Source organism: Apus apus, chromosome 5 (assembly GCF_020740795.1).
Source record: "Apus apus isolate bApuApu2 chromosome 5, bApuApu2.pri.cur, whole genome shotgun sequence".
In the NCBI taxonomy this organism is placed as follows: domain Eukaryota; kingdom Metazoa; phylum Chordata; class Aves; order Apodiformes; family Apodidae; genus Apus; species Apus apus.
The window spans coordinates 58,350,872-58,375,624 of record NC_067286.1 but is presented as its reverse complement, the minus strand read 5'-3'; the positions used below and the strand labels follow the sequence as shown (position 1 = coordinate 58,375,624).

At 40.8% G+C, this 24,753-nt stretch overlaps 1 protein-coding gene across 3 annotated transcripts in view; it reads left to right on the top strand.

Annotated features, from left to right (window-relative positions):
- The window catches only part of BRF1 (BRF1 RNA polymerase III transcription initiation factor subunit), a 517,924-nt gene that overhangs the window by 82,896 nt on the left and 410,275 nt on the right, over window positions 1–24,753 (top strand). For all 3 annotated transcript variants that reach the window (XR_007889705.1, XM_051621438.1, XM_051621439.1), the window contains 6 exons: window positions 1,409–1,558; window positions 3,199–3,292; window positions 13,171–13,297; window positions 14,826–14,865; window positions 14,955–15,047; window positions 15,737–16,015. Coding sequence is in view for 2 of the 3 variants with exons in the window: in XM_051621438.1 (XP_051477398.1) it covers window positions 1,409–1,558; window positions 3,199–3,292; window positions 13,171–13,297; window positions 14,826–14,865; window positions 14,955–15,047; window positions 15,737–16,015 (783 nt within the window). In the remaining variant the exon portion in view is untranslated. The remainder of the gene's footprint in view (window positions 1–1,408; window positions 1,559–3,198; window positions 3,293–13,170; window positions 13,298–14,825; window positions 14,866–14,954; window positions 15,048–15,736; window positions 16,016–24,753) is intronic.

The window sequence follows — 24,753 nt, the reverse complement described above, 5'->3', positions numbered from 1 at the left end:
GAGGTGGGAAAGCTTTGTATAATCACACACGGTTCTGTAGTGTGAAAAGGAAAGTTTAAATGTCTGTTGAACCCTAGGCTCTCCCTTCTGAAGGGGTTTTTTGTTGTTGTACTTTGGAATTGGTCATTCCTGTTGAGTACAGTTTTACAGAATCATACTTGGAAATACAGAGCTGCTGCCCTTAAGAATCATGGGGATGGGTTAATCTTTCCTAAACCTTTGATTCTTTTAAGGTCAGGTTTAGGAGGTGACTGCACTCTGGAATTTCTTCAGTTTTGAGTGAGATGTGTTTGGAAGTTCTTGCTTGATAAATCCTTTCATTTCAGTGCTTTTTCAGGGCTGATAAGGCGTAATCACCTACGGCACGATCTCGGTAATTACGGATAGCAACAGAGCATCATTGCTAGAACTTGGTGCTAAACTAAACTGCTTTGATTAATTGTAAATCCGTAAGGTTGTTCCAGTCATTCGAGCTGAATTTTCATCTTTATCAGTTTAAGAGCCCACACAGGGAATCAGCTAAGGAAATTGAATCGAGACTAATAGTTAACAATTTACTGTACATCATGGATTTTTGGTCAAGTGATAAAAGGCTGGCAGGAAATGAGAAGTTGATACCTCAAATAAGAGTAAACATGTGTTAAGTATAGCTTTTACAAGATTGTTTGATAAATTATAAATCGGGTTAGGCAAGGCACAATCCGTGCTGACATATTTCAGTTGGTTTGAAGCTGATAACACTTGAAATAAGTTTATACATCTGGAGGCAGATCCGTGGCCGATGTAAATTGTCATAGTTCTGCTGAGAATAATTGCATTCCAGCAATTAATGCTGATGAAGACTAAGTCTTGGTATAAACAGCATTTTGTGTTGGTGGAACGTGAGTCTGAGAAGGAGCTGGAATTAACTTTGAAAGTGTAAGAAGGCTTTTGTTAGGGACATGGGATTTTAAGCAAATTGATTTTTTCCAAAGATTAGTTTGTGGGTATTGAGACATGCAAGTTACCTGGCTTGTGACTCTGCAGGAGATGTTAGAAGTTTTGGGCCTATGTTACATCCTCGTTTTGCAAAAGCTTTTGCAAACACTTGGCTTGGTGTGTAAATGTCACTGATACCAGTAACACTGCTCAAGTGTCGGAGTCAGCCTGCAAGAACATGGAAGAAGAACTTTGTGCAGGCTATAAAGGTCTCTTGTCTGTAAAACAAGAAAGGGTTTTGGTTTAGCTTAACTAAAAGGGTGCTTCTAAAGCTCAGTGATGAGAACATCTGGCCCAGCAGCACGGTCTGTGTTGTTTGCTGAGGCATGAAGCAAGCCAACCACCACAGCCATCAGAAGCGCCGCTCAGGTGCTGCATTTCCTCTATCAAGGGTTAGAATGATCCATAATCCTCTTAATTTCCATTGCAGATCCATGTTTATATATCCCTCGTTTTGCACACATGCTTGAGTTTGGGGATAAGAACCACGAGGTGTCCATGACGGCTCTGCGGCTGTTGCAGAGGATGAAGCGGGACTGGATGCACACCGGCCGCCGGCCCTCGGGGCTCTGCGGAGCAGGTACCTCAGGCACGGGGTGTTATCACTGCCCATGCAGTGTGCTGGATGGGAGAGTCTGAGAGCTGGGAACAGAAGAGGAGTTTCTCATTTCCTCACGGATTCCAGCCATGTTCTCTGGGTTTTGTGCTGTCGGGCACCTACAGATTATGTAGGTCTTCATCAAAATAGTCTCTGAAACTCAAAACTTCATTTTTGTCCTTGCCTCCTGTATTACTGGCTCAGATCCTTTGTATCTTATGTTTTGGGTTTTTTAACCTCCTTTCTAGTGCTCTTCTTGCCCCCACTCTCTGCAGGCTCTACCTGCTAAAAGGTTTTTTTGTCAGCTAAAATGACACCATTAGAGCGAGCACTTTGATTTGTGTCTTTACACAGAGTCTTATGCAAGAAATGTCCTCTTTGACCTCTTTTGTGAAATAATTCTCCTCTCCTTCTTCATCTTTTTCCAAGATCCATCACTCTCATGATCCTTACAAAAAACCTACTACTGGTTTGGAAGGGTTGGTTTTAAAAGGTAATCGGTACCAGCCAGTGAGGGCAGAGTAAGGAAGGGTGTAGTCACAGAGTTCACATGTGAGCATTATTTTACTAGATCGTAGGTGTGTATGCTGGAAGTAGAGCTCAAACCTTAAGGAACCCAGAACTATGTGATCTTCTTGAAATACTTAGCCCCTAATTATAAGTACTTGCTTATATTATGAGTACTTGCTTATTTATTGCACATTGCCAAAAATTTTAATATAGCCTCTATGGGAGACCAGACTAGTCTTTTATTCACTACTTAGACTATGTCCAGACAAGCAAGTGCTTTATTCAACAGACAAGGAACAATAGAGTGAAGCAGGTGGTGCTGAGTCCCCTCCATCCATCCACACAATACGCAGATCATGTGGAGTACTGTGGACTGGGTTCAGTTTGGTTTCCTGGCCTCCATGTCTGTGCCACATGTTGTTTGAAGGACCAGTTGTTAGTTCAGCCCCTGATGTTCCCCTTAGGAACGGGAGCACTTTAAACACATATCTGAGGTGAAGTTTAGTTTCCTTTGAAAGGAAGAACTTTTGGATTTGTAAAACTGACCAGCACAGTGAAACCACTGCAGGACGAATGGGGCTGATGCTTCAAAACTGAGCTGAATCAACACATTAATATAAATGCAGCCAGTAAGTTACCTAGCTGTGTAGAGGGTCTTGCAGAAGAGCACTAAGGCACCAGCAAGACAGTGATAGTGGTGACAGCAATGAGAATAACTGCTTAAGCAGCTTGTGTTTCACTCCTGGCTACTGGGAAAATTAACTGGAGATCTTTTTATTCATGACTGATAAATTCTGCTAAAAAGATGGTAACTTTGAAGATACGTGAACAATGAGATGTTCTTGTGCTGTATTTAAGTAGTTGACTGTGGGTTCCAAATGCGAAAGCATAGAATTTTTCAGGGTGTAATTTGCAATCAGTTTTATTGGGTAGGAAGCAAAGTTGGTTTGTCAAGTCAATCACCTGTAGTTAGGGATGCAGCTGAGCATTAGCATGTATAGGTTTTAGCTGAAGGCAGGGACAAAGAGAGGGTATAGTTATCTGACTGTTTTCTGGTTTTCTTTAGGAATTTTTCCTCTTTTTGACGTTGACTTTTCCTGCTTATTCTCTAGCTCTGCTCGTGGCAGCAAGAATGCATGATTTCCGACGTACTGTTAAAGAGGTCATCAGGGTGGTCAAGGTTTGTGAGTCTACATTAAGGAAAAGGTCAGTGCAGTTTTATTGCTTTTATCTTTCGTTTACAGTACTAAAAAGTGGTGTAGTCGAAAATGAATGTATATCAGAGAAAACCAGGTTCTTTTCCTTTCGAGAAGCGCCAAGAATAAAATAAGTACAACATGTTTTAGCTGGTCATTTTTAAGCACTAACACCTGCCTCTTATGTAAGGCCTCAAAAGCTTAGCAAAGATGGTAAGAAGCACTGTGCCCAATTTAACAGTTAAAGAGTTGAAGGCAAAAAAAGACTGGGTCAGAAATGTTAACGGTATTGTCATGTCCTCAGAAGAAATCACTGATTGATTCTCAAAGCTGAGGATATACTGCAGGATATTTATTTATTTTTCATTTATCCAGAATACAGTGCTGAAAAGTCTTGTCCTTTAGCTGTTGTTGAACAGAACTTTTCTGAACGTTTTGCTGAAGTGTTCACATTGAATAGTGTTGCACTGCTGATAAGTAGGAGACAGCATAGTGAGTCTAATGGCAAGTTCACTGAAGAAGTCCAAAGTGGAATTATCAGCAATTTCCCAAGTATCTTTGGTGTGTGGGGGGTTTTTAAGATCTAGTCATATTTTGCATATTTTCATGAAGGAAGCAGTCATCCAGTTTCCCTCATTAAGTCAAAAAATCATCTAACTGTGCAATACCATACTTTCTGCTGCTCTCAGTTGGAAATTTGTGTACCACCAGTAAATTCTGAAGTCGTTCTACCAAGGTCTCTCCTTAGAAAACCCCCCTGGTGTCATTTCTTTCCACCTTTCTGAGACCAGCTGAAGCACATCCAGTCCAATACTTGTTAATAATACTAACTTCTTAATTGTGAAAAATGTTTTTGCCCCAGATCTTAATTTGTGGAACAAGAATTATACTAGTTCTTTACCATGCATGAGTGGTATAGGGACAAATTTAAAGTCTTTGAAGTCATTTAAGGTGCTACAGCTATAAGGATGGAGCAGTACAAGTGCCATTTTTTTCTCAGGTCAGCAGGCCATGTATTTTAATGTGCATTTTCTATGATTAATGATGTATGCACCTGCAATCTACTTCAAGATACCTTGGTTAAGTAGTTAGAGTTCATTCTTATTAAGGAAATAAGCATAATGAATTAGAGTTGGAAGGAAAATTAATTTGAGCAATTGTTTCAAGCGAAGAAATCTTACTTCAAAATTCATGCTTTGAAATGTTTACTCAAGTCAACACACATCAACTAAAATGACAGCGTTATTTACTTTGACAGGGAAAACGTGACAGCTGAATTATTCTCAGGCAGCTATAATTACAACTGTATTTATCACGAATCTATAAATTTGATTGATGTTTTTCAAATAAGAGCACGTTATATAGTATTTAATGGAGGCAAATAAAAAAATACCTTTGAATAACTCTTTCTACGCTCCAGTTTTGTTCCTCGTTTTTCAATAATTCCTCTCAAAATGCCATCAGGTAGAAGTTGTCTAAATTAATAAGCACTTGTTTCACGTTCTTAAAATTTTCTTTGCTTCTCAGTATGATGTACAGTTTTATTTCCTTTTAATTATTGCTATAGTTACTCTGGTTTGTAAAGAGCTACTGCTGCTTTGTGTGTTGTGAAGTTGTTGAGCGTTGGTGGGTGAACAGTCATTAGTGGATGGCGTTGGATGCTGCGCTCACTGCTGATGGCTTTGCCCTGACAGTTTCTGAAGTCAAACCAAACAGGAGGCCAGATCATGCCAAAAAAGTCCAGCCCGCGGGTTCTGAATGTGTTGTTTGATTTAGTCCCCAGTTGGCTACATGGCTCCTGGGGAAGCACAGGCCATTGGAAGTTGGATTTGCTTTCGGTGACAATGGGTTTCCATGGCAGAAATCTGTAAGGGGAGGGGCAACACTGACACAAGGTGCCTTTTCCCACACCCTGTGGAGGCAGCCCAGCAGTCTGCAGGGGACAGGGATGTGCTGATCAGTGGCTTGGCTGAAGATGTGGGAGCAATGCTTTTTAAAAAAGCCCAGCTTGGCTTCCTGTTTTGGGAAGACCCTCAGCAAGAGGTGGCAGCCCTTCCCTTAGGATGACACTATCCTGTGCAGTGCAGCTAATGCAACTGTGTAAAAGGGGATTAGTTCTCTCTGTTGTCCATCAGCTGGAGAGCACCAAGCCCTACATCCCTGTAGTCTATCACCTCTCACCACTTTGTCCTGCAAGAGTAGCTCTTGGGAGGAGGTTCTCAAAAATGTGACGTACCTTCAGGTCATAAAAATGAATGATCTGATCATAAGGGAATCTGTTCTGGAAGGAAAAAGTTACAAAGCATGGCCTGTGGACCTGTCACTCATCTTCAAATCAAGAGTTCTTAATTTAACCACCTGTTTGCTTAGAAACCAGAGTGTGTTTATTCTTAATATGTGTGGGTTTTACATAGGATCTTGGTAAGAAAACTTTGTAGTTACTTCGCAGGGCCTTCTAGCTTTAGGTTTTGAAGCACCCAATTAAAATGTAAAGCTCATTGCTGTTGTTGAAAGCGAATGTATTAAATATTAATAAATGCACTGATAATTCTATCTCATTTCCAGTGTAATTGAAATTATATTAACTTATATACCACTTTATATATTCAAAGTACTGTGCAAATATTAACTAATTAGTCAAATTGTTATTTTCTGTGTAATCATCTATGGGGATAGCAGAAATTAACTTTTAATAAACCCAACCCTTTTATTTACTTTAAAATTCAAATTTGTGCCTGTGTTCAATGCATCTGTCTTTGCTGCTGCCTTTTTAACCTTTACATACTCTGCCCCTTCATCTCTTTATTCATCTCTTGCATACTTGCTCTGCATTCTAAATTCTGTCTTATCTGCAGTGATAATAATTTTTGTTATATTTGTCCATTATGCATTATCTAATACTGTGTGGCCCTTTAAGATTTTACACACTTCTTCAGTGGAAATGATAAAAAAAAAAAAAAATCAGCTTATCTTTGTTAACACTTGCATTTTACTTCTTTGGCTTATTTTCTTTATCTTTAAATAGATCTGCATTTTACATTAAAAATATTTCTTCTCAGTTCCATAAAGTCCTACCTGTTCAAAAAACCTATTTGTGATGAACTTCAGAAGTAAAGCTTCATCTAGAAGGAACTGAAAGGCCAGAATGGGTTTAAAGTGTTCATTTTTGAGGTGAATGTTTTTTCTCACAAAAAAATAGTATTTTTGGGGGAAGGAAGACGAGATCTGTGGCAAAGGATCTCCATGTACCCGTTGGAGATGAGGCAGGGGCTTTCGTAAAGAGGGTCCTTGGCTCCTGTCCTAGGGACCCAGCTACAGCTCTGTTGATGACCTTGGTGGCCATTTTCTGGAGAAATGAAAGATTAATGCACACAGATAAATGTATTGCCTGCAGCTTCTCTTACTTTCATTTCTGCAGTATATAGCTCACAGAAACTTCATGTCCAAGCTCTCCCAGGGCACGCTCAAGCTGAGTAGGTTTCTGCAAGCACAGACAAAGTGAGGAGCAGGTCAATGCGTGAGTCCAGGGTCGGGGTGGGAGGAGAAGGTAACAGGGATATGGTAGCTGGGAGGTGGCTGCGAGGTTACGGTTTCCAAAACACCAGAGCCTTGCCGGGGTCAGAACTGGAGGGAAGGTGTGAAGAAGTCTGTGTTCAGCTGTGATCCAAGTGCAGCTGTGCTAAAATCCTGTGAAAGGTTTCTGAATTAAGTGAGAGCCGTTTACTTAAGGTATGTGAGCACGGAGAAGGGCAGAGGGTGCTCAGTATGTCAGAGCTGTAGAGGTGCTCTTGTTTGAAGAGCGGTTTGGAGAGGAGCTTTCAGAAAACTGGGCAAGTTACTTCATGTAAAGGAGCTTGTGGTGGTGTCCACTCTGATCGCAGATTAGCGGCCATGGAGCTCCTTTTCTGGCCACCGTTGTGGTAAGCTAAGAAAGTAAGTTGAGAAATATTTTATGTCTCCAGTTAAATAATTTCAAGCGGCTTACAGATGATTTCTAGAAGTCTTTCTTGCATAGCAAGTGAAATACAACTTGATTCATGCAGCCTGGTATTGCATACTTGGGTGAGTTGGGTTGTCTTGTTTTAGTGAAAAAAAGGTTCTATTTTTGAGGCATCCAATTTCCCAGGCAATGTTGCTTTTTATAAATCTGGCTTCTCTACAGCTAGTACGCTAATACATTAATTAGATTCCTAATATACTTTGGTACTCCATGCTTGTTTTTAAAATGTCATTTCAAGATTATTCAGTGTCTGTTACTTTTGAAACAATAATTATTAGCACTAACTTGGGCTTAGATCTTGTAAACAGTTTTCTCTGTGTTTGACTTTCCTTATCTGAGTGGCTGTTAGGAAATTAAGCAGCACACTATTTTTGTTTTCCAGGAGATCATAGAGTGTTTTTGACAGACCACAGTGGAGGAACCATGCTAACGAAACACAATTTTAAGGAATGCATATTGTGTCATTATCATGGTGTGAACACTTTAAGGGGCGGGGGGGGGGGGGGGGGGTGGGGGGGGGGGGGGGGGGGGGGGGGGTAGGGGGAACAAAAAAAACACACAAAAAACCCAAACAAAACCTAAAACCAAAAATTCCTGGAGGTTTAGGCTGATGGACTTGTGGGCTGGTGGACAGGGAGATCTGTTGCTGGGATTACTGGTGGGCTTAACATGTACAAAAGTGTTAACCTGAGTTAACTGCATGTGTGTTTGCAGAATCAGGGCTTTAAAATTTATGCTAACAAATTTGTGATAATTTTAAATCTCTTTTCTGGTGTGAGCAAGTAAAAGCAACTAATTCCAAAAGGTGCTTTTATTTAGTACAATAAGTCTTCCCAGGTATGTATTCTTTAATACTTTAAAAAAAAAAAAAAAAGGCCAGAGAGTTGCCTGCAAATGTGCACCATAAATTATCAGTCACCAGTTAATTTGCTGTAAATGACTGTATGTGAATGCTCTTAGTCCATTGCCAAAAGAGTTAAATTGTATTAATGTACACCATGCAAGTTGTTTAAGTGAAAATACTTCTCTTTACAGTTGCATTGGGCTGGGAACAGACAAACTAGTTTATAATTTGGCACAGCTCAGGTGATAAGCTGTAAGTTGTAAAATCACAGTAACTGGATCACCTCTAATTTTATCCTTGCCTTTAGTAATGAGGTACTCATTCATAAAGGCTTAAAAAATACCTTTTTATATGGCTGCAAGTACTTGTAAAACTATATATATGTGCAATTATTAAAATAAGGAGATTCCACTTCTGTTTATTTATACTGGTGGCTTCTAGAAAACTTTTTTCACGTCATGTAGGAGACATTTAATAAATATTTCTGATACATGTTCTCTATTAAGTATCACTTTTAGGTATGTATTTACATACTTCCATAAATAGTTTGTGCATGAACATTGTATGGTTTTGGGGAAAAAAATGAGGAGGGGATTATGCAATAGACTGAACTTTGTAGTATAAAAATAGTGATGGATTGGCACACCAGTTTGAATTCTGAACTTCTTTCCTATGAGTGAGTGCACAGGTTTAGTGTGGTAGGTAGCACTGATGAAGGTAAAGTTAAAACAGTGGGGATATAGTGTAATATTTTGGTACTTCACTAAGATAGAAAAATAAACCCCTTACTTTTCCAGAGTTTGCAAATGTTTGAGTTGTCAAATCAGCTGATCTTTTACTAGGATATTTATAATTGATAGGACATTTAGGATTATGTAGTTAACATGTAAGTTATTATTTAGGGTTTTAATTATATTGTTAATTTGGGAAAAATCAGAGGAATTTAATTACCACCAGCCGCTTATCTTGCAATAAAGGTTTTTTAATGTGTTTCTGCTAACAATATGCCAATATTCAGCTTTGTGGTTTGGGGTTTTTTTAACCCATTAATAAAATATTTTAAGTAGTGTGAAAATACCTCTCACAACAGGTAATTTAAAGACTGCCTGCTCAGGCTGAATTTCACATTCACTCTTAAAAAAACCCAATTGTCACTGAAATTAAAATTTGTTTGCCCTTCTGTATAGAGGTTCTGCTCAAGATACCCCTGCATTATGCTGCTTGATTTCTAGAGTTGGGTGCTGATTGGGTGTAAGTAGGAGGAGACTGGGGCTTTTCCTAAATGATCACTGCTTAGAAGTCCCTCTTGGAGGTTGAACTTGGACTCCTGAAGCATTTGTGAGTTGGACTCAAGAAGATCTTGTTCTTTTATGTGCTTTGTTGTACCTCACTGCTGCAGAATTTAAATCCAACATTAAAACTGAGCAGCTAGCTACACACAGGAATTGTTTTGGTTTTTATCCTTATCTGTAGACTGGATTAATAAGTCTACACTGGTTGGTATCACTGAAACAAAACAAAGTGAAAAAAACATTGCTTGTAACTTCAAAATGACTGACCCATTTTCCCTTATTGGGAGCTAAATTAAGTGTGAACAGAATTGTTTACTGTTTTGGGCACAAAAGTGCATTATCAGAAGATGAGGTGTGTTTTTTTCTGTAAACAGATGGAACAAAAACTGTAGACATTTTTCTTTGGGAAAAAAAAGGGTTGGGATTAGGGGCAGATGACACCAAGCTCTAGGAAAACTTTTCTCCCAAAGGAATTTGCTTTAAAGAGTTTGCTGTGAGAAGCTGTAAGAGGAGGGTTTATACTGGAAGCTGAGCTGTAGTGGTTGACTCTGCTTCGACTATAAATAGACGATACTTGTCTGCCAAATTTCAATTTTTAGAGCCCTTTTGAATTCATGCCAAGGAAATAATATCTTAATTTGTATATCTGTTTATTTTCCTCCTTCTGTGCCTGCCTTGAAATGGCAACTCTGATTAGATTTTTTTAGATTAACAAAAGTGCAAAATGAACTTTGACATAATTTTTATGTGGAACTTAAAAAAAAGCCCGCAGCTATTTTCATTTATTTATTTATTTATTTATTTCAGCAGGGCACTCCCTTGCTGCTGAAATTATTCTGTTTAGAATTAAGGTTGCGTCAGTTTCTCTCAGCTGCCAAACTAATGTTACCTTGTTTCACGCGGTGCAGACTGCTGCCTGCATCAGTTTGTTGCTTTGGTGGCATGTGTCCAAACACTGGAGAAAATTAAAGAAATGTTTAAAAATACACAGACAGGAGGATATCAGCCAATGTAAAGTGTTGAGGCATGCGAGTGGTTGGCAAGCACAGGTATTTGTTTATATCAAGTTAAAGGAGAAAATGTTGAGTGAACAGCTTGCTCTCCCACAGAGATGATGCTCAAGCTGTGATCCTGACCATCAGGGATGGTCCTTCATTTCAGGAGGAAGGCTAGAGCCTTGTGGTGAAGACCAGTGAGGAGTTACGAAATAACATGCTGCTCCAAGTTTGGGTTTGCCCACCAGCCTGTGCCTGCACCATTGTGGTGGCAGCCCTCACCACCAGCCCTTGCCCCGGTGGGCTTGGATGAGGACTGAGGAAGAGGAGGGCGCAGGTGTGGTGGGACTGGATGCTGGTGGCTGGGTTGGATGGTCGAACAGTGCTGTGGATCTGAGCTCCCTGCTAGCACCACCAGCAAACATGACGTGTCCTAGTGCAGATGCACGGATGGTCTTAGGAAAGACCTGTGCTGCTGTTCTAGCTCAGGGCTGAAGCTGGCACTTGAGGCCAGGCTCCTGGGCCAACATCTGATGGGTGCAGGGTACGTGACGCGAGTCACACAACATGGTGGACAAGGAAGACAGACAGAGCCTCAGGTGTCCGCAGGGAGACGTGCCACAGGGTTAAGTGTTGAAACTGGGCATGGTCATCTCATCCCCAATGAGGATGAGTTGCTTCATGAGCAACTGGTTTTGCTACTGGAGTTTTCTGTGTTGCTCCTCATGCCTGGAGGAGTTGCTCTTTTGGCTGGGCTCTGGGTCTGGCTGCTCATCTCAAACTTGGGGCGAGTGTGGGGTAAACAAACTGGGTGTCTTTGCCAAAGAGTGTGTTGGCTTTTTACAGTGGGAGGAAAATAACATTTTGACTAGATGAGACTGGTTGGGAAGAAAAGTCTTGCTGAATTGGGACTACTTGTGAGTGCATGATTCATATGTGGAGAGATGGATGACTGTAATTTAATGATGGTGGCTGGGAAGATCCATGTTCCTAAAGTGATGCATGGATTTGGCATTAAATGAATCCTGAATTAAAATAATAATAACAATGCCTAGTCAGGTTTCTCCTCTAGCCTGATAGATGAGGCTCCCTCCTGGAAGGTGGGTAATGCACACTGGAAGCCCATTAACGCTGAGAAAGATTTCTAGGCTGTTAATTAAAAGCTGGGTGCTCCTGCTGCCAACAGCATCCTCCTCTCCTTTCCAGTTTGATCTGAAAGAGAGGAGGAGGGAGCCGGTCCCTGGTACTCTGAGGGAAAGTTTTGGGCTGTCAGTCACTCTCAAATACATGGCTAATTTGGGGCTTCGGGGAGATGGCTCAACTCCAAAAGCAAGACTAGGTTTTAGAGGCTTTCATCTCCTCAGAAGCACTAATTCTGGCAGGCATAGCCCTGCGTGGTGTCAGCGTGCTGCTTGCTGTAGGTTTTATGTAGAGGTGCTGAGCTCTCCCTGCTCATTTCACAGCATGAGATGCCACGTGGCTTGTGGCCTGTGCTCTGGGAGCAGGGTGTATGGGCTGTCTTGTTCCTCAGTTTGTAAAAAAAAAAATAATAAAAAAATAAATACAGGTACTGCTAGGATATATAGAGAGAGCATAGCCAGTTGCTTTGACCCTAGAGTTGATTGGAAGCTGGATTTCTCTCCTGGATAATATTTCTTTGGAAGGAGTTTTGTTGCAATTGGAGGCAGAAGGGAAAACCTCAGCCGCGTTTTGGGGAGGAGACAGGCTGAAGGGTCCTGTGCTGGGAGTACTGAATCACTTGTTTCTAGTTTCCTAGCTTAGCAGATGGAAGCTGTTGTCAGCTTTGCTTCCTTTGGAAGATGGGAATATTCAAGTGAAGCAGCTGCCGTTTTCCCATGGAAAATGTTGATGCTATTAAAAGGGCACTTTCTGTCACAAAAGCATTCTGCCAGACATTTCCTGACCTGGCTTTGTGCTTAACCTTTTGTCTCACTTTCTCCATCTGTAAAATGGATGTGCTCATTCTCAACCACCTGTGTAAAATGCTGAGAATTGTGGATGAAATTATGACAACATGGTCTCATTTAAGTACAATTCCTTTGAAAGATTCAGCTGCTTTTATGGCAGTTCTCCATGGAGCTAGTCCCATCTCTCACATAGGTAGGAACTTCTAAAATGCGAAAATTAAACAAATACAAGATGTATTACTGTAAAATTACATGAATTCATCTGTTCCATCTGTGCAACGTGCAGAGGATCCTGTTACTTCACTGCTGCTTCTGTGCCCTGGAAAGCTCACTTCTTGTCCCTCTTCCAGTCTGCTGAAGATGTTACTTTAACTTTTGCTTTGCATAAATTAATCATGCTAACATATCAGGAATATTTTTGAGTGTACTCCTAAGCTAGGATGGCAGATATTTTAGTTTGAAAATGTGTTTTGTTGTTGTTGATAGCAAAAGCAACAAGACAGGAGGAATGAGATGCATTTCTCATCTCAGTTTTGTCAGTCTATGCTTAATTGACTGCAGTGGCTGCAGTATTTCTGTTCAGTCTTTTTTCATAAAGAAAAGCATGTGTTTCATACTTTAATAACAAAAGCTAATTTGTGATATGAAAAGATACTTTCTTTGCAGCAGATGAAACAATTAGTATCACTTCAGATCTAACGTATTCTGTACTTGAGCCAGAGTTTCTAAGGATGACATGTTTATTCAGTAAGTTAGCAATTTGACAAATTTTGTTACTTTTAAAGGAATTCTTAAAGATGTTATGATAATGTGCTGTATGCTTTGGTAGGTTGACAGAGTTTGAAGATACGCCAACAAGTCAGCTAACCATAGATGAATTTATGAAGATTGACTTGGAAGAAGAATGTGATCCTCCTTCGTTTACAGCTGGTCAGAAAAAACTGAAGATACAGCAGGTGAATTCTGAATCGGATGCTCTCTGTATTTCTCTCCTCCCTCTTTATGTTCCTTTTTGAATCAGTTAATACTAAACCCTAACTGACCAGCCTTTGGTAACACTTAGTTAAATTTATTTTGAGGTTCTTCAGAGAAAGGTGAGCATTAGTGCAAATGATACCCATTAACTACAGGATATTTTTTAATTTTACTGGCAAAGGGAAGGCTTCCTAGTTACCAAAAACTATTTTTATTTTTTTTCTCCTAAATCAGTCTTGCCTCCTCCTCCAGAGATACATGCTCTTTCCAATATGTAGCTTCAAATGTAGCTTTAAACATCCCCTGATGAGTGATCCAAGGATGTCTGACCTCTCAGCCAGCCACTGTGGGAAGTGCAGACTCTGCTCTCGTTAGTGCAGATGAGAAGGTCTGGGTGGCCAAGTAAATGAGCTCCAGCTGAGCCTCCATGCTTTGCAGGGTACCAGTGTTTAGTGCTCAGCCCACAGCTGCTGTATTGTAGATGAGGGCTCAGCACACTCTGCCCAGATGCTCCCTTTTTGCAAGCTGATGTGGTTCTAAGCACTGTTATCTTCTTTATGCTTGCTTCCCTGCTGCATGTGTGTATCCCTCTTTGTGCCCTGATGTTTTAACAAAGCATCAAATATTTTTGTCCTTAAAAAACTGAGGGCTCTCATATGACAAGTGAAGCTGAGCTTGTGGCATGGAGGTCTAGAGTAGCTGTCTTAGTGTCTGCACTTCTCTTCTGTGTGCTATATGGACTCTTCCACCCTGGTTAGCAGGTATGGTCACAAAAGTGTAATGTTTGTGACTGAAGCAGAAGCCAGGTACTGGTTTTAAGGAGATACATGCCCATGGTCAGGAGAAGTGCCCTTATATACAACTTATTTTTTAAACGCATATGAAAATAATAACCCCATTACTTTAATGAGACTGCTGTTTTTTTGTGTGGTTCAGCACCTGCTTCCACAGAGATTAGTTCTCATGTGGCTTAATTTCTTTACAAAGCATGAACTCAAGCTGGCACCAGAGGAAAATGTTTTACTACCATCATAACCAAATGTTACATTATTAGTTTTTCAGGGGGTTTGTTTTTCAGCTCTAAATATGCTATCATTTAAAGGCATGTCTGTAGGTGTGTTCATCACGTTCTCAAGAGCCTGCCAGGTGTTGTAGGTCAGTACTTACTCTGCTGTCACCTGTGTGCTGTGTCTGGCCTGGGCACTTGCTCACAACTATACGTACATTCATAGAGTCTGACTCCTGAAGAATGGGGGCCTTTTCTTTGCAGCTTGCCAGCATGAAGGTTCATTTTGAAGTGTAGAGCGGGGCAGATAACATTTAAAACCAGTCAGTATTTTGAAACTTGTCTGTATTACCTGTCTGACACTACAGAGTCATTTGAGTTGGGATTCAAAACCTGCTTGATGCTTTTAAAATGCCTTATAAGTTTCTATCTCTATATACAGTTCACAAAGTTTTGGGGCTTTCTTAGTAATTTCATGTTTATTTTGTTTATTTTAATTTCAGCTTGAGAAGGCACTATCAAAAAAGCTGGAGGATTTTGAAGGTATGAATTGTGTTTAGTGTAACATACCACTCATTTGTTCAAAATTGCATCCATGAGTGCTGAGTTTTATTTTTATTTCCACACCACAGGCGAAATATCGAGCTATCAAGATGAAATAGAGATTGAATTAGAAAACAGTAGACCAAAAGCAAAAGGTGTATTTGCCAATTTCACTAAAGATGGTAAGTCTGTTAAGTCTTGTGACTGCTTAAATGGTAACAGGTTCAGATCCTGCAGGCAGTCTTAAGTGTGTGAACTTTATTGTGATAAATGTGGCCATATATATGCTTGCGTAGTAGAAGATCTCTTTTGCTTTGGGGTTCTCTCTGCCATTTAGTTGGTTCATATATCAGTCTTCAAAAACAACTGCATTGTTAATTACGATGACAGTTCACTAATGATTTCAGTTGTTTTTTTTCTCTCCTGGTGCAGTATAAACTTGGCACTGGCACCTGAGAATGTTCCTTTTCACCGTTAAGAGTGTAGTGGACCAGTATCTAGACCCTCCTGCCACTGAATTCCTCAGCTGGTGAAGTGACATGGAAGGGCTTTGGGCAGGTTGAACTGGCTGGCTTTTATTTGTAATTATACCACTAAGTAGCCAACTTCTCTTGCAAAACCCTTTTACCTGCCATGATTTGATAGCATGGTACTTCTATGTTAAATGATGACTTGATTCCCAAAAATACATTTTTATAGCCATTTTAATTTGAAGAGCACCTATAAACATCATGTGTTCATACGTTGTACTGAAATATTATGTATTTCTACAGATTTTCTCTAAAAGATTTTTATTCTGAGTGATCACCTCTCTATTTAGTTTCTGTAACAGATGGGATGCAATGATCTGCTGGGTTTTCTTGCCTTACAGATTCTGTAGAAGATAATAGCTCTAGCATACTTGGAGAGGAGGATGCAGAAGATGAGGAACTGGAAGCAGCTGCTAATCACTTAAACAAGGACTTTTATAATGAACTTCATGAGAAGGATGGAGCAAAAACAAATGAAGATGAGGAATGCAAAAATGGAAATGAAGCTCTTGTAAGACCACCTGCACTGGAATCCCTGCTTGGCCCACTCCCCACTGCAGCTAGTCTTGGGATAACAGAGTCCATAAAAGAATGCATATCCACTAAGGATCGAGAGCCTGGTGAGTAGAGACCAGCTTGGAGTGGAAAATGGGAACATGCAGCCAGTTGTGGGTTTTGTTGTGTCATTTCCATGTATCTTGATCGTTACTGTGATAGCAATTCTGTGAATCACATCAAGTACAGGGCCTATGAGACAGGATGGGACCAGTGGCCTTGGTTGTTGATGTTGTTCATGGGCATCCGCTCCTTAGGAAGCTGCAGGAAAATCTGGAGCACCTGATTATTTTCTGAAGCCTGAGAATATGTATCTCTTAGTTGAGTGTCAAGTGGATTTGCAGTCATCTGATAGCTGATGGGCATATTTTAAGCCATGCCGTCTCAATTAGGAAATTAGAGGAAGTGTATGTATTCCTGTAAATATGACTAGAAATAAAAACCCAAGTATAAGGATTGTAGATCAAGACAGGCTTTCTCAGGAGACATTTCACTGGAGTCAAGCATGATGCAGTCTGTCTCTCTGATTGAGAAGCTTTGCAAATGGCAAATATTTAAATGTTTGTAAGATTTAGTAACGGGCTGTATGCTTTTTACTTTTGGTTTAGGCTTTAGTGTATGTTTTTTGGTGGTAGTTTTGCTCTGTTTTTCTTGAAATCCTCAGATCTATCTGCATCAGATAACTCTGTATGGTACAGTAGGGACAGGACTAATCAACTAAGGAAGCCAGTTTTACCAGAGCCATCAAAGCAGACAGTACTGCCAACAGGCAGTTGTCCAGGCAGGTTTGCTTGCTTTCTCTTAAGTTTGATGGAGCTTTATGGAGATGGCATTTTTTAAAAATTCATTTTGCATTTTAATGGCACTGAGAACACAACCCATCTAAAGGGCATTTTATTCTTTATCACAGTTAATTTGTCCATCGTAAGACACACCTGTCTGAATCTCTTTTGTCAGCTTACTTGGGAGTTGATGCAGCAGAACATTTTGCTACCCAAACTGTTCCAATGATAATTTCTGTTCAGCAGCACCTACTTATTATACGGTGCTCCTGCCTCAGTAGATGAACTGAATGAGTTCAGATTCTTATGTTAGTGTTGACATCCCAGAAATACAGCAGGATGACTGTGTGTTTATATTTGGTACAAACAAAATCCTATAGAAACAGTTGAGTGGTTTGGTTGTGCTTTAATTATGATGTAAGAAAATGGATGGCTCATGGCTTGTCTTTCTCCTGGATATCAGCAGTTCGTGTTGAAGAGAGGTCAGTAATGGCCAGAAGCTGTTGTTGTCTGACTAGCCAATGACCTGTAAAAGTGAGTTCCTGGTGAGGGACGCTTCTCAGCTGGCATTGCTATTGACCATTTTAATGGACAGGCTGAGAGCTGAGTTTAAAGATGAAACTAGGCTGGTATTGCCAGGGAAGTTGCTCTGAGTCGGGTTTCAGGCAGGTGGGCAGGAAAGCGCATGGCTGCTCATGCTGTGGCTTGTCTGCATTTGCTGTTTGTCTTCTCCAAAAACTTGAGGACGTGCCAAATTAACTGAATTTCAAAACTGAATAGGTTTCAGTATGTTGACTCTCTTAATTCATCTGAGAAATCATTGCAGGTGTTTGAACAGGTACTTATTTTCTTAATATACTGTGAAGCTCACATGCTGAATTATTGTTTTGGTTGTATTTTGATTGTAGATCCTGCCCCAAACTTTTTTTTTTTAGTGACTCTGCTAAATTATTGTAAGCATTTAAAGTTTCATGTTATGTCAGATTCTGGGTGCAGTTCCCAGTCTCTGAGCCCTGGCTATGCAATGCCTTTGAATTTAGTGTAATTTATATTGTGAATCTCACCTGGCTGTAGGTTTGCTATGATACTTCATGTTCCAACACTTAAGTCCCTTGAAGGGAGAAGAGAATCATCGTAACACTGCACCTTTAAGGTGACATTTTGGTCCTTCTCCACAGCTGTGTGAGTCATGAACCAGGAACCTTCCCCTTTCTTCAGCCCTCTCTAACACTGAATCATCTTCCACTTTGCGGACTGTCTGGGTTCAGGTTGGGCTGGTGGAGACCTTAGCTGGGACGATTTTGTATTTCCTGCTGAGCTTCATGTGTTGTTAGATGGGTGCATTACTTCTGGTGAATGCAGTGGTTGGGAACAGGATGCCTGGTACTATGTGGTGAGGATTCCCTGCAAACCCTCATGGTGATCCACTACATGGTTGGGCAGGTGGTTATTAAATAGGAGCAGGCTGGTGCAGTATGTGCAATGTTTGGCCTCCTGAAATGCAGGATATCTCCTCTCTTCTCTGTAATGATCTCTCTTCCTCAGAAAAACCTCTGCTGTAGGTACCTTCTGCAAAGTTTTTTCATTTGGCTTTTGCTTGTGGTAATTCAATTTATAATTGCCTACATCTGCTGCTTTGGGAAATCTTTCACCTTTGTGCCACGGTGGCTGCAGCAATAGCAGAAGGTTTCTTACAAACTGCTTATGCATATAAGATTTAGGTGCAGAGCCTAAGTATTAAGAAAAAATTAGTGTATTTTTGCTCCACTTACAACTGGTGTTTGAGCAGTGTGAGCTTGTCTATATAAATGTTTTATGGAAAGCATAGTATTTTAGCAAATTTGCATTACAAAGACAGCATGTAAGGTACCAGGTTAATAAGTCTGAGGCAGTAAAATGCTTAGACTACACAGTACATTTGATTTTTTTTTTTGTACAAAGTGTATTAATTTGCAGGGACATTCAAGCTTGAGTCTTTGCTGCTTTCTTTTTCTTCATGATAAAAGGGCTTTATAGTGAGATCTCAGTTTCAGAGGTGGAGATCTGGTACAACAGTCTGCCCATTTTCGTAGCCGTGCAGCATCTCACCATCCTCTCCACACTCTGTGTCCTCTTTCTGATTCTGCAGTTCCTCAAAACAGGGCACCATTTCCTTTAGGAGACTGTCACAGTCAAACACCATGAGCTTCATTCTCAAAAAATACATTTCTGGTGTAACATTTCCCTTTGCAATTTATTTTCATGTCCCTTTTCTACCACTTCAAGCAATTTATCGTCTTCCCTGGTGTTCTGTCTGTCTGATGTTTGTTGGCTGTCACCCTGTCCTTCCCACGTCAGGCTGTACACCACCAGTTCATCTCTTCTTGCCACATAAATCCAAAGACATAAACTTAATTTTGGCCAGGGTTAAAAGTGAGGAAGGTCTGATAATAATGGAGATAAAGGTAAAATACAGGGTGTAAGTTACCAGCTTCCCATTCGTAATCTTGGTAGTGTTTGAGCCCTGATTTAGTTTCTGTTTTGAATCAAAATTCACATGAAGTCATTTAGGGCAGTAGTTTCAGATAACGTGTGTGAAGTGGGTGGTAACACACTCCTGCACGTCCTCATGAAACTAAGTGGTGTTTGTGATGAGAAATCACCCTGCATGTACCATCTTGTGCTTGGGTAGGCACCCAGCTAACTGCATTTGCTGCTAATTTCACAAAGAATACATGGGAAAGGTTTTGTGCTTGTTCATAATTAATAGTTTGCTCATTTATTGCTCCTTGTATTTATGCCTTCATTACTGCTGTAGGCATAATCGGACACGGGGTGAGGTCAAAAGATGTTGCCCTTGGTTTTTGTGGGTGTTAAAGACCCTGTGCAGGCAGTATTCACTGATCAAACAGTTGTTGACCCTGTGCACCAGCTCTTTGCAACTTCTTGCTTAAGGAGGATGTGGAAAGTGGCTGAAGATGGAGTTAGATGAGACAGGGTGGGCTCATTCTCCAGGGTCTTACTCTTTTCCTTCAGTTTTCATTTCCCTCACCCTACCAGCTGCCAGTGCCCACTTCATCCTTAATCCCAGCTGGGGCAGACTCTTCCATAACCCAACAAAGAAAAATGCCTGCATGCATGATCCCCCTATGTTTTTTTGGCAGCAGCAGACAGTCTGTGCTGGCAGCACTGTGGGCAGGGAAGTTTGCAGAAACATGACATTTCTAGCAGAGTCAGAGCTGCCGTGGAAGTATGTTTAAGGGTCCAAATGCATGGAGAGTGACTGTTGTCAATGTGTGCGCCAAAGAAGATTGTTCATGCCATCCAGAAGACACAGCCTGGATTGCTGCACAGTGGGGAGAAGGCTCACAGCTCTCGCAGTTGCTGCTCCATCAACAGATGGGTGTTGACCCCCTCTGCGGGCTGGTTTCTTCTAGCATCCTCCTTTCTTCCTCAGGTTTTGTCTGAGGAAGACATCAGTGCCAACTGTTTGAAAATATATACATGTATACGTGCATATAAAATATACAAAAAGATGTAATCAGTAATTAGAGAGAACATTATGAAGCCCTATTAAATTATAATTGCCACATACATGAGAAATAAAGCTGCTGAGTTTAATGCTAATTGTCTTACATATGCAAAGTACACTTGGTCAAGTGCAAGCTTCTGTGTCCCCATCTTGATCGCTCTGCTTCTGCCTCTGGCTTCAACAGTGCAGTTGATTTTGTGGTTTTAAGCCCCACCTGTGGAAATGAGCAGTGTGTGGTGCCCCCTACCTTGTATGATGCCTTCTGAGCACTTCAAGGGTTTGATCATTGTCTCCATGTATCATTTGCTCACTGGAAAATATTTTCTGGGGCAGGACCAGCTCTTTCCCAATCTTGAGATCTAAGCAATAAAAGCCCTGATACAAGGTTATCTTTCTCATCTAGCCTCTATATGCCTGTATTTGGCAGTCCTGATAGACTGTACTCCTGATTGAGCCTTCATTACGCTGTTAATGAGATGTGAAGAGCTTGTTGCAGCCAGCATGGTAATAGGAGACCACCAGCTGCTTTGAACACAGGTTTTTGATACCTGAAATCTTGGGTATGAATTACAGATGACATTATTTTCTTCCTTGACTATTTTTGTCACTCACACACAAGTATTGTGTGTGCATGCATTACTCCAAACTCTGTGTATGTGATTTTTCATGCAGTATATTTGCATTGCATTAAAGGATAGGAATGCTAGAAATTCATTCCATGTTCTTGCTGTGAGTAAGTAGGAAGGTTAAGGGATGAAAACTGATCATATATTTTGGCTGAAAGATTTCCAAACAAATCTAGAGAGGTGATTTGGAGCAAAACCTGCAGCTTGTTAAAGCCATCAGGGAGATAAATTTGAGTGAAAGCATAAGCTGAATCATGTGAGTGCATTTTTAGAACATTTGTGGATGCTTTAGGAATTTTCCAAAGGGTTGGCTTATCGAGACAGACACTCTGTATAGAGAAATTAGTCCTTTTTGTCAGGAGTCTTGGTCAGGAAAGACTGCCCCAGAGTAATGGTTGCTGTGGTTGGGAGATGGTACTGGAGAGTGGACTTTTAGGTTCCTGAGCTTAATGGAGCAGACCCATCTCCTAAGCCTTACTTGGCTGCATCCCAGGTGAATGAATGTCCTTAGCCCCTGGCTGACCAGTCTGGCTGTCTTGTTATCCTGACTGTTTTGGGGGAAGGGAGTCTCTTTATGTCTTTTTCCTCTCCTCTCTCTCTCCAGTTCAGAGATATGTGGCTGGGAGGGGAGGGTGAACGTGCTGAGCAGGGGCTCTGGCACGTCATTCTGCATGTTGATGTTTGACGTGCGTGTGTTGCTGCATCGATACTACATTTTAATGGAGCAAGGTGAAGCAATCAACGCAAGCAGGTTTTTATGCATTGTTTTGCCTCAGGTTGAGGGGAAGTCCAAGTCATCTGCCTACCTAGGCTTAGGCTTAAGGAGGTGTCCAGGAGCACAGAGCTGTACAAGCAGGGAGGAGAAGCTCAGCAGGGGCTTTAGAAATCATGCTTTTCCTGTGCCTAAATAGCAAAATTATGAAAACAGTTTTACCTCAAGTACTAAGGGAGTGTTGTGTTTCTAGGCATCAGTATAAGATTTTCCTTATGTTGAGGTTTATTTTTAAGGTTTTCTTCTGTCTGCACTCCCTAGCACCTGGAAAGATGCTGGTTCTCAGCATGGGAGATACTTTCAGGGGCATTTATAATTGCGGCTATCTTTGTGTGGGCCAATTCTCAGGGAACCTGTAGAAACACAACCATCTGAGGGATCACTGTCCAGCTCCTAAATCCTGATTGAAATAGGCTGCTGATTAAAACAAGACTGGGGGAAGTGGTGTTGTGGGGTGATGATGCAGACACTTACAGGCACACAGGAAACCTGGCTAAAAAAAACGTGAATTAACTCCCTGCTAGTATGAGAATTATATGATTTTTCTTTTTCTGCACCTGCCAGAATTCAAGCCCAATAATGCTCACAGTTATCTGACTAGATGGTAGTTTGCAGAAGAAATGCACATTCCTGCCCTGCCCTTCTGCCAAAAAGGAAGAAAAGTCTTTCACCAAAAGATTCACTAAAAACTTAAATTGTTCATTGGAGAGTTGGGGAGAGTGAAATGTCTGGAGGCTACGGAGAGGACGCTGTTTGGATGGAAACCTCCCTGCTCAGGAGGATGTTATTTGAGCAATTCATCACGGTATCTGAAATGTCAGGAGGGGAGGCCTGGGTTCAGTTCAGGGAGGCTTCATGGTCTCAGTTGTTACTGAGAATAAAGACTTACTAACTGAGGTCAAGGAGCCACAAAGTGTGCCCTTGGAAGAAGGAAACAGTGCAGAGAGATTTGCAAGGCTTAGCTACTTTGGGTTTAATAGGATGGGTAATAAATTCATGCACAGAGTTGTGTGGAGCCTGACCACTTAGCATTTGTCTTGCATCTTCTGAAAAAGCTGAAATAATCCTCCATTTCATACTTTTCTTGTGGTACAGGTTCAGCTGCTAAAGGCAATACCTGCACACTGAAAATCCACTGAAGTAAACTCTTTAAATGGAGTTTTGCTTCTGCAAGGTTTTAATATTTTTGTGTAGCAGTTGTTTTGCTTTTGTTCCATAGCTTTCAATTTAGTTTGAAAAATTATTTCCTATATCCTCTGAAGGATTAACTTCATCACAGCCCTACACACTTTGTCTGTTTTGTTTGTTCATCTGAAATCCGTAGGACTGTCTACTAGTCAAGATAAATGTGTATGCATGGGTTGGACTGTGACTTGAGTAGATGACCCTTGTAATTAGGGATTTCAGATACAGCACCACAGACTGTTGATGCAAACAGTCATGAGTTTAGCCTTGTGTAATTATAGTTTGACATTTCTGGTTTGCTAAATGCTTTCACAACTAAAATGGATGTATTATCCAATAGAGGAATAATATTAGTGTTGACACTGTTGGCAATTAAAAACAATTTTGGAATTTTACTACTCGTGATTGCTTTTGAAATAATTTGTTTTTCAGTGTTGCTTTAGGATTGGTTCATTTATTAGGTCTTTTTTCTTGTGTGACAATGAGATAATTGCTATTTATTTTTCTCCTGTAAGCAATTATAAGCAAAACGGCCAAATATTGAGTCTGCTTTGACCTGGCATCAGAGTGACCTGCCAACAGGAGGCTACTCTACTCTTCAGCTTTTGAATTTATTTTTTTTTGTATGCACTCATCAGAATACATTCAGTAGGGCTGAAAAAATTGCAGTTAGAGTTTTCAGTGTTCATTAATTGCAGTGGTGCAAAGCTGTAGAAACTGGCAGATAAGACCAACTTTGGGTTGATTATTAGTAACAAAAATCGTGATCTAGGATTGTGTGAACTGTGTTTGGTCAGTGTCCAAAGCAGTTGGAGGAGGAGATGCTGGCAGGCTGGGTGGGGTAGCTGCAAATTGCCATGAGTTGACTCCAGGGATTTTTTGCAGCCATGTTTTACTACAAGGAAGCAGAAAATACTCTCTTAAAGTCAGCTGTTTTAAGGTGAGGCTCAGGTTTCTTAGCAAAATGTATGTGTACACCGAAGATGGTAGAAGTTGTTCAGTGTCACAAAAGACCTGGACATTTACAACAGTGTAGTAGAAATGAGGAAATGAATATGAGAGGGGGTAAATAATGCTGTTAAGTAGTACCTGGACAGAATTTCAGGGCAAGAAACAAGACTCTTGAGATAGGTATAAATACAGAGAGAGGTATAAATACAGAAGCCAGAAGTAAACAGCTGTACCGTGGGTGAAAGGATCCCATTTGTCAGCAAATTCACTACTTAAATACCGTGTTTGATTTAGTTACGGTTTCCCCCCTGTGTGCTCACAGATGGGAAGGAAGTAAAACAGTGCTCTGTGATCGAATTGTTAATGCTTCTGTAGGGACAAAACGAATGACTGATTTTGGAAGCAATACTTAATGGTGCTAACTAATGTCCTGCTAAAGGTAAAAAATGCAAATTCGCATGACCATAATAGTCATGTATTGAAATGCAGCAGCGTCCATGTGAAGTGATGTCACCAGTGGTGGTATTGTATTCTGACAGTGTTTTTCATTTAATAAAACACGCTTCAGTGAAAAGCTGCTTTTCCATAAAATCTCTTTGCACTTCAAGCCCAAGTTTTTTTCCCTCAGTGAGAGTATTGCTTACCCTGCTGCCACCCTGTCACATGGCTCTGTAGCTGCTGCAGAACTAAGTCAGAGCTCCTGAGCTAAGTTCTTCCCCAAGAGTAAAAATAAAATCCCAGTTTTATACTGCATGGGTTGAATTTGGCCTCCAGTTTTAGCACGGAACAGGTGTGGCAGGATGTGATGGTGTGGGTGCTGCTGGCTGAGATTAAGAAACCTCTTGCCTTACTGGCTCATCCTCCTTGTATCTGCTGGCATTTGGGCACGTGTAGTTGCCTCCCTTACATGGGTCTGTCAAAAATGTCTCAGGCTTATGCAGCCGTTTTTAATATCAGGGTCATTTTGACAGAGGCA